The 13,739-nt window shown below is 39.3% G+C and overlaps 1 protein-coding gene across 7 annotated transcripts in view; it reads right to left on the reverse strand.

Annotated features, from left to right (window-relative positions):
- The window catches only part of ankrd12 (ankyrin repeat domain 12), a 157,413-nt gene that overhangs the window by 31,841 nt on the left and 111,833 nt on the right, over positions 1–13,739 (reverse strand). For 6 of the 7 annotated variants that reach the window (XM_078397484.1, XM_078397482.1, XM_078397488.1 and 3 more), the window contains one exon: positions 12,415–12,579. In XM_078397484.1, coding sequence (XP_078253610.1) covers positions 12,415–12,579 — 165 coding nt within the window. The remainder of the gene's footprint in view (positions 1–12,414; positions 12,580–13,739) is intronic. The other variant, XM_078397487.1, reaches the window with a different exon arrangement.

The raw sequence follows: 13,739 nt of genomic DNA on the forward strand, positions 1-13,739 counted from the left end.
ACAGGTAATAAACATCCAACAATACTGTTCCAAAACTATCAGAAATTGAGGATTCAGTGAAATGAAGCACAAGGTGTAAACCACATTTCATCAAATGAAGTCGATTGCTGTGACACTATATTTTGCTTTTTAATAAAAATATACATTTGTTTAGAAATGCAAACATCAGCATATGCCACTGCATACATCAGCTGCCTAGAAAAAAAAATCCATAAATTAAACTATTACATTTCATAGATAAAACAATTAAAGGACTGAATTGTAAATATGCTAATTCATATATATTTATACATTTGGATGGTCAATGAAAATATGCTGCAAAAGCAGAAAGGTAACACAGGAAGCGCACAGACCGCACAGGCACACAAGAGGAATCATTAAGGACCATAAATACAAAAAGATTTTCCTACACAATGCTTATTTTTAAAGCTGAAATATCAATAATTAAATGTTGCTGCACATGAGCATGCTGTCGTGTCAATTCTAGAAAACGAGTTCCAACTCAGCTCAGGCTGATGGCACAAAAATCTACTTACTTTGCCAGTTGTAAAGCTCTTCTGCAGAAGGAACTTGAACTGTTGACATGGGTACACTAGTTTCCATAACTCTTGCACAGTCATTCACAGTAGAAAGGCATTGAGCCAATGAGAAATGTGAATTATTCACAGCAATTATTCTTAATGATTCTCCAGTGGCGCATTTAAAAAGATCTACATGGGAACTCTAGTGCAGTTGTATAGTGCTCAGGTCTGATCACACTACCTTTGCTGATTGGTAAGAAATCAACCATGGATTTACATTGGGGGGAAATGAGTAAGATAGTATAATAATTGACCAATATTTAACAAGTTCGCAGAGAGGAGCACACACAACAGTTGACTGGGGAAATTAGAAGGTAAAGTGGAGGTTGGCAAGATGGAATGGCACAAGTTATTACATTTGGAAAAAGGTAAAGATTGCTTCAATATGCTCCTTTACCTTATAGTACTATAGGATTTTAGGCAGCCTGCTGCTCAAATTGCATGCACCATTCCAACCATTTTTAGTGATTTTGATGTGCCACACATCCCAATTCATAATAATAAACTGTATCAATCATTACATGATCAAAATAAAACCAATTTGCTAAATAAGAACATATTTATTTGGACGTACTAAAAATTCAGAAATGAAAAATCAGATTTTACTGCACTGTTCTGTACAAAAAAGATGACTAATGTCAGAAGGAATTTCTTCATGAAATAAAAGACCCATTTAGAATTTCTATCCAATAGGCCTTTGAAAGACATTCCAATGTAGATGAGCCTTTGAACAATTTGAGGTTCATTGTGATCAGAGTGAGATTATATTGATATTAAGTTTACTTAATTAACGTAGCGAGTAAGAGATCTTGCTGTAATAAAGATTGCACATTTCCATTACTGTAACTTCTAATTGCAATATTTAACAAAGAACAAGTTATAAGATATTATAATACATATTCACACTGTTTCTTACTATAACAGTTGCAAATCTAACTATAATTTTAATTTTGGGATTATTTTAATTAAATATCAATGGAATAAAAACAACCTGAATGAGATAATTTTCACTTTCTTGTCATGATACATTTTCTTTTTTAAGGTATGGTAGTTCAGAATGTTCCATCCTGTAGTTTATCGGGAAAGAAATCCCACAAAAAGTATTTTTAGTAATGAATTTGAATAATACTGGGGCAGGAAATTGATGATTGCTCCCTGGAGCAATAATTAACTTTATTAATTGATTATATCATCGTTTTGTCACTTCTATCAAATGCCAAGAAGTCCAAATTTTTTGGTTATAATTTAACCTTTTTGTCATCAGGAATGCCTATCAGTGCCAGAGACCTGGGTTCGATCCTGACCTTGGGTGATGTCTGTGTGGAGTACTCGCGTTCCCACCTGTGGGTTTCCTCCGGGTGCTCCGCTTTTCCCTCCACATCTCAAAGATGTGAATAATTGTGGGTTAATTTGCCTCTGTAAATTAACCCTCGTTTGTCGGAAATGGATGAGAAAGTGGGATAACATGGAACTAGTGTGAATGGTCAGTGTGGACGGTGGGCCGAAGGGTCTGTTTCCATGCTAATTCTCTAAATTAAACTAAAATATTTGTTATAGTTCTTCTCTAAATAGATATTGGGTTTGACAAATAGCTTAATTTCCCAGTTAACAGAACTAGAAGCGGTTTTCAATGTCACAGCAACCAGACCATGGCTCTCTTCGATTTGCAGGGTTTTGTATTTTGATCACAGCTCAGTGATTGCCACAGTTGAAATATGGTAAAGCACATGAACACCATTTAGTGGAGAATATAATTGCTCATCTTTGTGTAGTACCCAACAATTATCTATATTACATTTTATCTGGCGCTACCAGCACTTGTACTTTTTGATGTCATTTTGTAGTTCCCCAATTACAGCCTCATGTTTCACGACTCCCAGCTTGGCAATGCCTGCAAATTTGTTGAGATTTCTAATTATTGGATAGTGACAAACATTTCCACTAAAATGTAATGAAACTATCACAATGAAACATCCCAAGGCACTTTAAGCTTGTGTGGTTGGCACTTTGTCAAATGCTTTGCACAAGTTAAAACGTACATCTTACCACTTTCAGAGTCGTTATGAAGCTAAATTCTCAAATTTTAACATTTTACATTTAACCTCTTGCAACATGATTCCATATGTTGATACACACAAGTTTACTAGTGTGAAACTCAGTGCAATATGCCTCCTTGTAGTTCCTTTCCTTTTTAATTCTAAACTTTGTTGAAGTCTCAATTGTTACCACTTGTAGCCTTGCATCCCTTACTACAGAGATAAACAGGCTGTCATTAACTAGCCTGAAGGAAGACTGACTCCTGGGGGAAGATTGGCTCGTCTGTCATTAGTTAATGCAATGAACAGTGGGATGATGTAGTTTGCTCTGCAGTCAGACATGTGGGCTTAAGGTCGATGACGGATTCAGTTTTACAAAGACTCGAAGGCACAAGTAAAGCTATTTGTACATTAATTACTTTTACCAGAACTGGCAAATTTACCATTCTGCAAATGATGTTTTACTAAAAACAATGTTAAATTTTTCACGTGTTTAAAAAAAAAAAAAAAGCTGTCTTGAAAGATGCTTCCAATACAAGAGGAACTACATTTTCTAAATTTGTCAAGGTATTGTTTTTATGCCAAAACAAATAACAAGATCAAGACAAAAACAATATAAATAAAGTTATATTAAAAGTTTATAATGCAAAAAAATGCATCTAAAATCAACTGAAGTCAAATGACCTATTTAAGAATTGCTTATCAGAAGTCTAATCTTCAGCATTCCTTGGAATTTCATATTTGTGATCAAGAAATTCCCCACCAACTTAGCTGGTCCTTAGCTTTAAATTATACAGCAGCAGGTCCGAATCCTCAAGCCCAATGATATCAATAGTCTGACCCAATTCATTAAGCCTAAGCCACATGGTCTGGTCTCCCTAATGAAAGATGGATTTAGTTACAACAGAAGTACACAAAATATTCATTGAATCCTACGAGATAAGATTAAGATGGAGCCTATACTTTCTGTAGTTTAGAGGAACGAGTAGTGATTTATTGAGGGATTGGTAGGGTAGATGAAGGGTTGACAGTTCCTTTGGGTGGCGTGCACAGTCCCAGATGTCACTCTTGAAATAAGAGGATACCATTTTGGGTCTGAGATTGGAAGAAATTTATTAGGATACTAAATCTTTAGAATTCTTTATCCAAGAGTGTTAATGATGACTCAGCCGGCAAGTTTATTCAAGACAAAAATGGGTAATTTTTTTGGACATTGATGGAATCAAGGAATCTGGGTTTAGTGTAAGAAATTGGCATTGTATCAGATGACAGGACAGAACAAGTGGTTAAATGGCCTCTTCTTACTTCCATTTATGTTCATATGATATAAAAATAGGGGTTTTCTATTATGAATACTACTTGAAGTTGTATCAATGAGAAAGAAAGGAAGATTGGGTTTCAGCCAAATTTGTATATGAAGACTGAAAAAAAAGAGCAAGACTACACCACTAGAACAAAGAACAGTATAGCACAGTAACAGGCTTTTCAGCCCAAAACGCCCATGTCAGACTTGATGACAAATTAAACTAGTCACCTCTGTCTGCATGCGATCCGTATCCGACCATTCCCTACGTATCCATTTGCTTATCCAAACATCATTAAAATGTCACCATTGCAACTTACTCCAGTACCACTCCTGGTAGCACATTTCAGGTACCCACCACTCTGTGTAAAAAAAAAATGTCCCACACATCTCCTTTAAACCTTGCCCCTCTAACCTTGAAGCTAAGCCCTCTAACCATCAACATTTCCACCCTGGGAAAAAGGTTCAGACTGTCTGTCCTCTGGAACAATCAACATATTTCTTCCTCAGTTATTCACCACATTTACCACAATACCATATAATACTGAAGTAAACGATCGGGCCCAAGAGGGTATTGCAGAGCAGAGGGATGTAGGAGAATAGGTACATAGCTCCCTGAACATAGTATCATAGGTAGACGAGGTAAAGATTTATTTTGGCATGTTCGCCATCAGCAGTAACAGAACAGAGTATAGAAGCTGGGATGTTATGTTACAGTTGTACAAGATGTTGAAGAGGCTGCACTTGGAATAGTATGTTCAGTTTTGGTCAGCAAGCTGGAAAGAGATCTAAGAGTATGTTGCCAGGACTCAAGGCCTGAGCTATAGGGAGAGGGCGGGCAAGCCAGGACTTTATTCTTTGGGGGCACATGAGACTGATGGTAATCTTAGAGATGCTAGATTTTTTTGAGGATGTGACAAGTAAAATGGATGAAGGGGATCCAGTGGATGTAGTGTATCACGACTTTCAGAAAGCCTTTGATAAGGTCCCACACGGGAGATTGGTGAGCAAAATTAGACCACAAGGTATTGGGGGTAGGGTGTTGACATGGATAGAGAATTGGTTGGCAGACAGGAAGCAAAGAGTAGGAGTAAACGGGTCCTTTTCAGAATGGCAGGCAGTGGCGAGTGGAGTGCCGCAAGGCTCGGTGTTGGGGTCGCAACAGTTTACCATATATATTAATGATTTGGATGAAGGAATTAGAAGTAACACTAGCAAGTTTGCGGATGACACAAAGCTGGGTGGCAGTGTGAACTTCGAAGAGGATGTTAGGAGGTTGCAGGGTGACCTGGACAGGTTGAGCGAGTGGGCAGATGCGTGGCAGATGCAGTATAATATAGATAAATGTGAGGTTATCCACTTTGGTAGCAAAAACAAGGAGGCAGATTATTATCTCAATGGTGTCAGGTTAGGTAAGGGGAAGTGCAGTGAGACCTGGGTGTCCTTGTACACCAGTCACTGAAAGTTGGCGTGCAGGTACAGCAGGTAGTGAAGAAAGCTAATGGCATGTTGGCCTTCATAATGAGAGGATTTCAGTATAGGAGTAAAACGGTTCTTCTGCAGTTGTATAGGGCCCTGGTAAGACCACATCTGGAGTATTGTGTACAGTTTTGGTCTCCTAATTTGAGGAAGGATATCCTTGTAATTGAGGCAGTGCAGCGTAGGTTCAAGAGATTGATCCCTGGGATGGTGGGACTGTCATATCAGGAAAGATTGAAAAGACTAGGCTTGTATTCACTGGAGTTTAGAAGGATGAGAGGGAATCTTATAGCGACATATAAAATTATAAAAGGACTGAACAAGCTTGATGCAGGAAAAATGTTCCCAATGTTGGGTGAGACCAGAACCAGGGACCACAGTCTTAGAATAAAGGGGAAGTCATTTAAAACTGAGGTGAGAAGGAACTTTTTTACCCAGAGAGTTGTGAATTTGTGGAATTCTCTGCCACAGAAGGCAGTGGAGGCCAAATCACTGGATGGATTTAAGAGAGAGTGAGATAGAGCTCTAGGGGCTAGTGGAATCAAGGGATATGGGGAGAAGGCAGGCATGGTTTATTGATTGTGGATGATCAGCCATGATCACAATGAATGGTGGTGCTGGCTCAAAGGGCCGAATGGCCTCCTCCTGCACCTATTTTCTGTGTTTCTATGTACAAAGTCATGAAGAACATAGACAGTAGACGATAGGTGCAGGAGTAGGCCATTCGGCCCTTCGAGCTAGCACCGCCATTCAATGTGATCATGGCTGATCATTCATAATCAGTACCCCGTTCCTGCCTTCTCCCCATACGCCCTGACTTTGCTATCTTTCAGAGCTCTATCTAGCTCTCTCTTGAAGCATTCAGAGAATTGGCCCTCACGGCCTTCTGAGGCAGAGAATTCCACAGATTTACAACTCTGACAGAAAAAGTTTTTCCTCCGTTCTAAATGGCCTACCCCTTATTCTTAAACTGTGGCCCTGGTTCTGGACTCCCCCAACATTGGGAACCTGTTTCTTGCCTCTAACGTGTCCAATCACTTAATAATCTTATATGTTTCAATAAGATCCCTTCTCATCCTTCTAAATTCCAGCGAATACAAGCCTAGTCGCTCCAGTCTTTCAACATGCGACAGTCCTGCCATTCCGGCAATTAACCTAATGAACCTACGCTGCAGGCCCTCAATAGCAAGAATGTCCTTCCTCAAATTTGGAGGCCAAAACTGCACACAGTACTCCAGGTGCGGTCTCACCAGGGCCCTTTACAACTGCAGAAGGATCTCTTTGCTCCTATACTCAACTCCTCTTGTCATAAAAGCCAACACACCATTAGCTTTTGTCAATGCCTGCTGTACCTGCATGCTAACTTTAAGTGACTGATGAACAAGGACACCCAGATCTCTTTGTACTTCCCCATTTCCTAACTTGACACCATTCAGATAATAATCTGCCTTCCTGTTCTTACCACCAAAGTGGATCACCTCACATTTATCCACATTAAACTGCATCTGCCCACTCACACAACCTGTCCAAGTCACCCTGCATCCTCATAGCATCATCCTCACAGTTCACACTGCCACCCAGCTTTGTGGCATCTGCAAATTTGCTAATGTTACTTTTAATCCCTTCATCTACGTACTTAATGTATATTGTAAATAGCTGCGTTCCCAGCACCGAGCCTTGCGGTCCCCCACTAGTCATTGCCTGCAATTCTGAAAGGAACCTGTTAATCCCTACTCTTTGTTTCCTATCTGCCAAACAATTTTCTATCCATGTCAGCACCCTACCCCCAATACCATGTGCTCTAATCTTGCCCACTAAACTCCTATGTGGTACCTTAAAGGCTTTCTGAAAGTCCAGGTACACTACATCCACTGGCTCTCCCTTGTCCATTTTCCTAGTTACATCCTCAAAAAATTCCAGAAGATTAGTCAAGCATGATTTCTCCTTCGTAAATCCATGCTGACTTGGAACGATCCTGTTACTGCTATCCAAATGTTCCGCAATTTCTCCTTTTATAATCGACTCCAGCATTTTCCCCACCACTGATGTCAGGCTAACTGGTCTATAATTTCCCATTTTCTCTCTCCCTCCTTTCTTAAAAAGTGGGATAACATTAGCTACCCTCCAATCCACAGGAACTGATCCTGAATCTATAGAACATTGGAAAATGATCACCAATGCTTCCAAGATTTCACTTCCTTAAGTACCCTGGGTGCAGACCATCAGGCCCATGGGATTTATCAGCCTTCAGTCTACCCAACACCATTTCCTGCCTAATGCAAATTTCCTTCAGTTCCTCCGTCACCCTAGGACCTCTGTCCACTAGTACATCTGGGAGATTGTTGGTGTCTTCCTTAGTGAAGACAGATCCAAAGTACCAGTTCAACTCGTCTGCTTTATTTTTATACTGTCCTTGACTTCTCTTGTCAGCCACGGTTGCCTCTTACTTCCCCTAGAATCTTTCTTCCTCTTTCGAATGAACTGATCCTGCACCTTCTGTATTATTCCCAGAAATACCTGCCATTGTTGTTCCACTGTCTTCCCTGCTAGGATGTTTTTCCAGTCAACACTGGCCAGCTCCTCTCTCATGCCTCCATAGTCCCCCTATAGTCCTCCATAGTCAACTGCAATACTGACACTTCTGATTTTCCCTTCTCCCTCTCAAATTGTAGATTAAAACTTACCATATTATGATCACTACCTCCTAATGGCTCTTTTACCTTGAGTTCCCTTATCAAATCCAGTTCATTACACAACACTAAATCCAGAATTGCCTTCTCCCTGGGAGGCTCCAGTACAAGCTGTTCTAAGAATCCATCTCGGAGGCACTCCACAAACTCCCTTTCTTGGGGTCCATTACCAAGCTGATTTTCCCAGTCTATCTACATATTGAAATCTTCCATAACCACTGTAGCATTACCTTTGCGACATGCCAATTTTAACTCTTGATTCAACTTGCACCCTATATCCAGGCTACTGTTTGGGGGCCTGTAGATAACTCCCATTAGGGTGTTTTGACTCGTACAATTCCGTAGTTCTGTCCATACTGATTCTACATCTCCTGATTCCATGTCACCCCTTGCAACATAGATAGGATGAATGCACCATCTTTCAGCCTGGGTTGGGGAATCAAGATCTCGAGGGCATATATTAAAGATAAGAGGAGAAAGATTTAATCGGCCACCAAGTGGCAACTTTTTCCACATACGGTGATGGGTATATTGAACAAGTTGCCAGAGGAAGTAGTTGAGGCAGGTACAATAACATTTAAAAGCCATTTGGACAGGTATATAGATAGGCATGGTATAGAGGGATACGGGCGAGGTGCAGGCAAATGGGACTAGCTTAGGTTGTGTATCTTTGTCAGCATTGATGAATTGGGTCAAAGACCTGTTTCCATTCTGTATGACGCTATGAAAGTGACCAACATTTTACCAAGGCAAACATAGCTGGTTTAAGCACGTCTCCTTGAATAGATTAATTAGACAATTAGTGGTGATGAAATACATAGATTGGCTTAAGTAGTTTCTTGGAAATAACCTTCACTGAAACCCATACAAATACGCAATCTTAAATTTGTGCTCACTGCAGTTGGGAGTTGGATGAGCAATCATAATTATCCTGCTGTTTCTCAATCAAATAAATTAATAGCCAAAATGTCTTAAAGGTTAATCAGGTTTTATTTTTACATACACTGGCTTTATCTAGTGGCCATTGTTCTGGGTTGATGTTCATCATTATTTGGGTACTAATGCTCATAACTTGTAATGCGTGCAATCCTTGGACAATGTTGGACATCCTTCACTGGCACAGTAACGCAGTAACCAAACTAGGTGCAGTTCAAAATTTACACTGACTTGTTACTACCTGTATTGGCTCCTTTTGTCTCCAGGCCACACCAAATTTAAAGCAGCTTTCAGTAACAACTGTGGGAAATTGTGTACCCTTTTCTCCATACTTTGTTCTTCAGCAGTCAAAAAAAAGTCAAGTACCTTTGAATGTAATTTAAATGGTATACAAAGTATTCATAGAACATTTCATATATTAATGGTATATGCACTGGATGAACTGAACATTCACAATTATATTTATTTTCCAGTAATTTTGGTGAACTTTATAAGCACGGGAACTGAGTTTTTAAAAACCCAGCAAGGTGAAGTCATAATTGAAAGTAAATAACCAAGCAAACACCACTTAATATCAGAAAACATTTGTGGTAAATGAATATTTTCTCAATAAGAAACATGATCATTATTACAATGCAGGTCCAATAAAGAATGCGGGGAGTGAGCGCAATGAAAAAAGTGAAAACACAATTTGGCACACCCTCTCCCCACCAAAATAAAAACAAATGATAATGGATTATAAAGAACTTAAGAATCAAAGCCTGGCTTTGACCAAGAATCAATATGACAAGAGATCCAAGTGCAACACAAAAATCTGCATCTACATAATCAGGAAAAGGCGATTATTTTTCCCCAATTATGTAAGACACGGATGAAGTGGTACTGATTTCACAGGGAATCCCTTCTTTAACCTCCTACGCTTTTAGCATTAACGAAGGCCAATACCAAATATTCCGTTCAAACTTCACTTTACTTTGTGTACTCACCAATATGTAAACATTGACAAATGGACTAGATCCATAATGTTACTTTTGTCAGTCACTGACTTGGTTGCCCAGAATAATACCTGCATCTATGAGGTGTGTGAAATATTTAAGTGACAGAAGCTAGCTCAATGGATTGTTAAATTTCAATCCCTCTTCAGTTGTTTGTGTGAATTGCTGCTGTTTCCTAGTCCTCTCAGAAGGATTATTCAAATCAGACGAATATAGGACAGTACAGCACAGGAAGGCACATTATATCTGTGCCGAACACAATCCAAAATTAAACTAATCGCTTCTACCCGTATGTGATCCATATCCCTCCATTTGCTGTGTTTTCATGTGCTTATCTAAAAGCCACTTAAACACCACTGTCTTATCTGCTTACCCACCATCAACCCTGACAGTGCATACCAGGCACCCATCACTTCCTTTGCAAGAAGATTGCCCCTCAATCTCTTTTAACCTTTCCTGCTCTCACTTTAAAGCTATGCTCTCTAGTATTTCACATTTGCATCTTGAGAAAAGGTTTCCTAACCATCTACCCTATCAATGCCTCATATTTTATAACCTTCTATTTATGGTTTCCCATTAGCCTCTGATGTTCCAGAGAAAACAATCCATGTCTGTCCAACCTCTCCTTATAGCTAATGTCCTCTAATCCAGACAGCATTCTAATAAACCTCATGCACTCTCTCCAAAGTCTGCATGTCCTTCCTGCAATGAGGTGACTAGAACTGCACACAATTCTCCAAATGCATCAAACCAAGGTTTTATAAAGTTGCGATGACTTCCTGACTCATATTATCAAAGGCTTGACCGATGAAGGCAATAGGCAATAGGTGCAGGAGTAGGCCATTCGGCCCTACAAGCCAGCACCGCCATTCAATGGCAGATCATTCCCAATGAGTACCCCGTTTCTGCCTTCTCCCCATACCCCCTGACTCCGCTATCCTTAAGAGCTCTATCTAGCTCTCTCTTGAAAGCACTCAGAGAATTGGCCTCCACCGCCTTCTGAGGCAGAGCAAGCACATCATAGGCCTTCTTTACCACCCTATCTAGTTGTATTGCCACTTTCAGGGAGTTATACACCTGGTCCTTAATTTCCCCCTGTACATCAAGGGTCCTGCAATTAACTGCATACCTTCCCTTTCCATTTGACTTCCCCAAGTACAACACCTCACACTTGCCCAGATTACATTCTATCTACCATTTTTCTGCTCATATCTGTGATTGGTCTATATCTTGTTTTTTTTTACAGCCTTCTTCACTGTCTGCAACTCCACCAATTTTTGTGTGGTCTGCAAATTTAATAACTAACCTAATTATATATTTTTTCTAAGTCATTTATCTATATCACGAATAGCAGATGTCCCAGCACTGATCCCTGTAGAGCACTACTGGTCACAGATCTCCGGCCAGACAGACATCCTTCCACCACTACTCTCAAGAGTCAAGAATGTTTTATTGTCTGTCTTCTATGAGTAAGCCAGTTCTGAATCCAAACTACCAAGTCACCCTGGATCCCTTGCTTCTTAATCTTCTAGATCACAGGGGATCTTATCAAATCCCTGAAAGTCCATGTGGACAATATCCACTGCACTACCCTCAATCAACTCCTCTTTAAAGATCTGCATTTTTCTTCCTTTTGACCTCATTTTGAAAACGTTAAATTTTAGAGAAGCTGGCCTGCCCCTTTAACATGATAACAGTAAATGAAACAGGATATCCCTCCCACATTGCAGTAATTTGATCTCAAGAATCAATGATGTATGAAATTGAGAGCTCACACTAGGAATAAAAATTCAGTTATCTCCAAGAAGCATATAGTACATTGAATAAACCAGTTTTCACAAAAACATTTGCAAGATAAAACAATCGTTGAAACTGCTGATTCATGATGACTGTAGGTTCCATAGCTTTAAGATACAACATCCCACTTTTCAACAGCGAATTAAGATAAGGAACTTTAACTGGCAATTCAATTCCAAACCAAAGCAAAGGCTGCTTAAGGACAGTACCTCAGTGAGAGAATCAGCACTTTCACAAGGGAAGAAAATCGAAGTCAATGAAGCAAATACATGATTGACTCCTTCTCTCATTAGATCACCTCAGAATGAAAATGATAGTATATCAAGCAGAATATCTAAGTTTACCAAAAGCTTACAATACTATAAAGAATAAGCTTTTTCTCATTTGATTCATTTTCAATTACACTCCTGTTTGATCAAATTGGTGCATTTACATAGGACATCATGTTTGCTTATTTGAACAGAAATAGCTTTGCATTATTTTAGTTATACCATTTCAACAAAGAAGAATTAGAAAAACATTAGAAATTTTGCCCCTTAAGAATGCAGAATTATTGCACAAATTGACAAGAAAAACAAAAAATATGGTTGGTATGACCTGGACTGTTATCTCTCGCAGTCATCTGCATCACTAGAGCCATCTGTTGACGTTCCGACAGTGGATACCCAATAAGTATGCCGCCAAGTGTGGCCTTGCAAACGGGAACTGATTTTTTGCTTCCGGGTTCCTTTTTCATTTTCTTTTTCTCAGGACCTTCTTTTTCTGAAATTTAAAAGAAAATATTGGTCAGTCATATTTCAAACATCCTATGCTCAATATTTATTTGACAGCATTAATATGTGAAAGCACAATCTTGAAAGAAAAACAATGGGTGAATAGCACTCTTAACAATTCAAAATCATCAGTCCCAAATAGTTGCTATCGTTTCAAGAGGGCTGGGTTACAAATGGGAAGAATTTATCAGCCAATTATGTATAACTTTGGCCAGACACTTCCATTCTGCAGTTCATTTTTCTGTCACATCAAACAATTTATATCGGTTTGGAAGAACGTGCTTCAGTAATATCAGAACTTATTGGATTAGAATGAGACCGGCTCCATAAATGTGGATTATGTTCCCACAGCACATACAAAAGAGAGCATGCGGGTGAAAACAGGTGACCTAGTCAAATGGAAACACGAGACTGGAGATGCTGGAATCTGGAGCAACAATCTGCTGGAGGAATTCAGCAGGTCAGGCATTATTGTGGAAGGAAATGAACAGTGAACATTTCAGGTCAAGATTCTTCAATTTAACTTGTTCATTCATCCTGAGAAAGTTTCCTGACCCTGAACACCCCCATTCCATATATCTCCGCAGATGCTGCCTGGCCAGCTAAGATCCTCCAGCAGACTGCTTGTGTTTTGAGTCAAAAATTTGGAAAGAACAAAGAACACACAGAACTGACTACCACTAGCACTTAAGTGCAATGAGGGAAGACAATTTTAAAATGAGAATTTAGTCTTGCTGGAGAAACTATTAGGGCACTTCCCCTGCACCCCAACATAAAAAGGATGTGGAAACACAAATTTCAAGTGTTTTATTGTCATATGTAACAAAACAGAATTAAATTTTTCCCTCCTGAGAAAGGCTGTGGATTTTCATAATTTGAATTTTCAAAATAAAAAACCATGAATATTCTTAGACAATAACTAAGACTTAAGGCAGATAAATGCAGTTAAGATACAAATCAGTCATGATGTATAGGAAAGATCTGCAGATGCTGGTTCAAATTGAAGATAGACACAAAATGCTGGAATAACTCAGCGGCTCAGGTAGCGTCTCTGGAGAGAAGGAATGGGTGATGTTTTGGGTCGAGACCCTTCTATTTAAGACCCTTGGACAGATACATGGGTAGAAAAGATTTTGAGGGATACACATC

The sequence above is a fragment of the Rhinoraja longicauda genome, chromosome 4 (assembly GCF_053455715.1).
Source record: "Rhinoraja longicauda isolate Sanriku21f chromosome 4, sRhiLon1.1, whole genome shotgun sequence".
In the NCBI taxonomy this organism is placed as follows: Eukaryota; Metazoa; Chordata; class Chondrichthyes; order Rajiformes; family Arhynchobatidae; genus Rhinoraja; species Rhinoraja longicauda.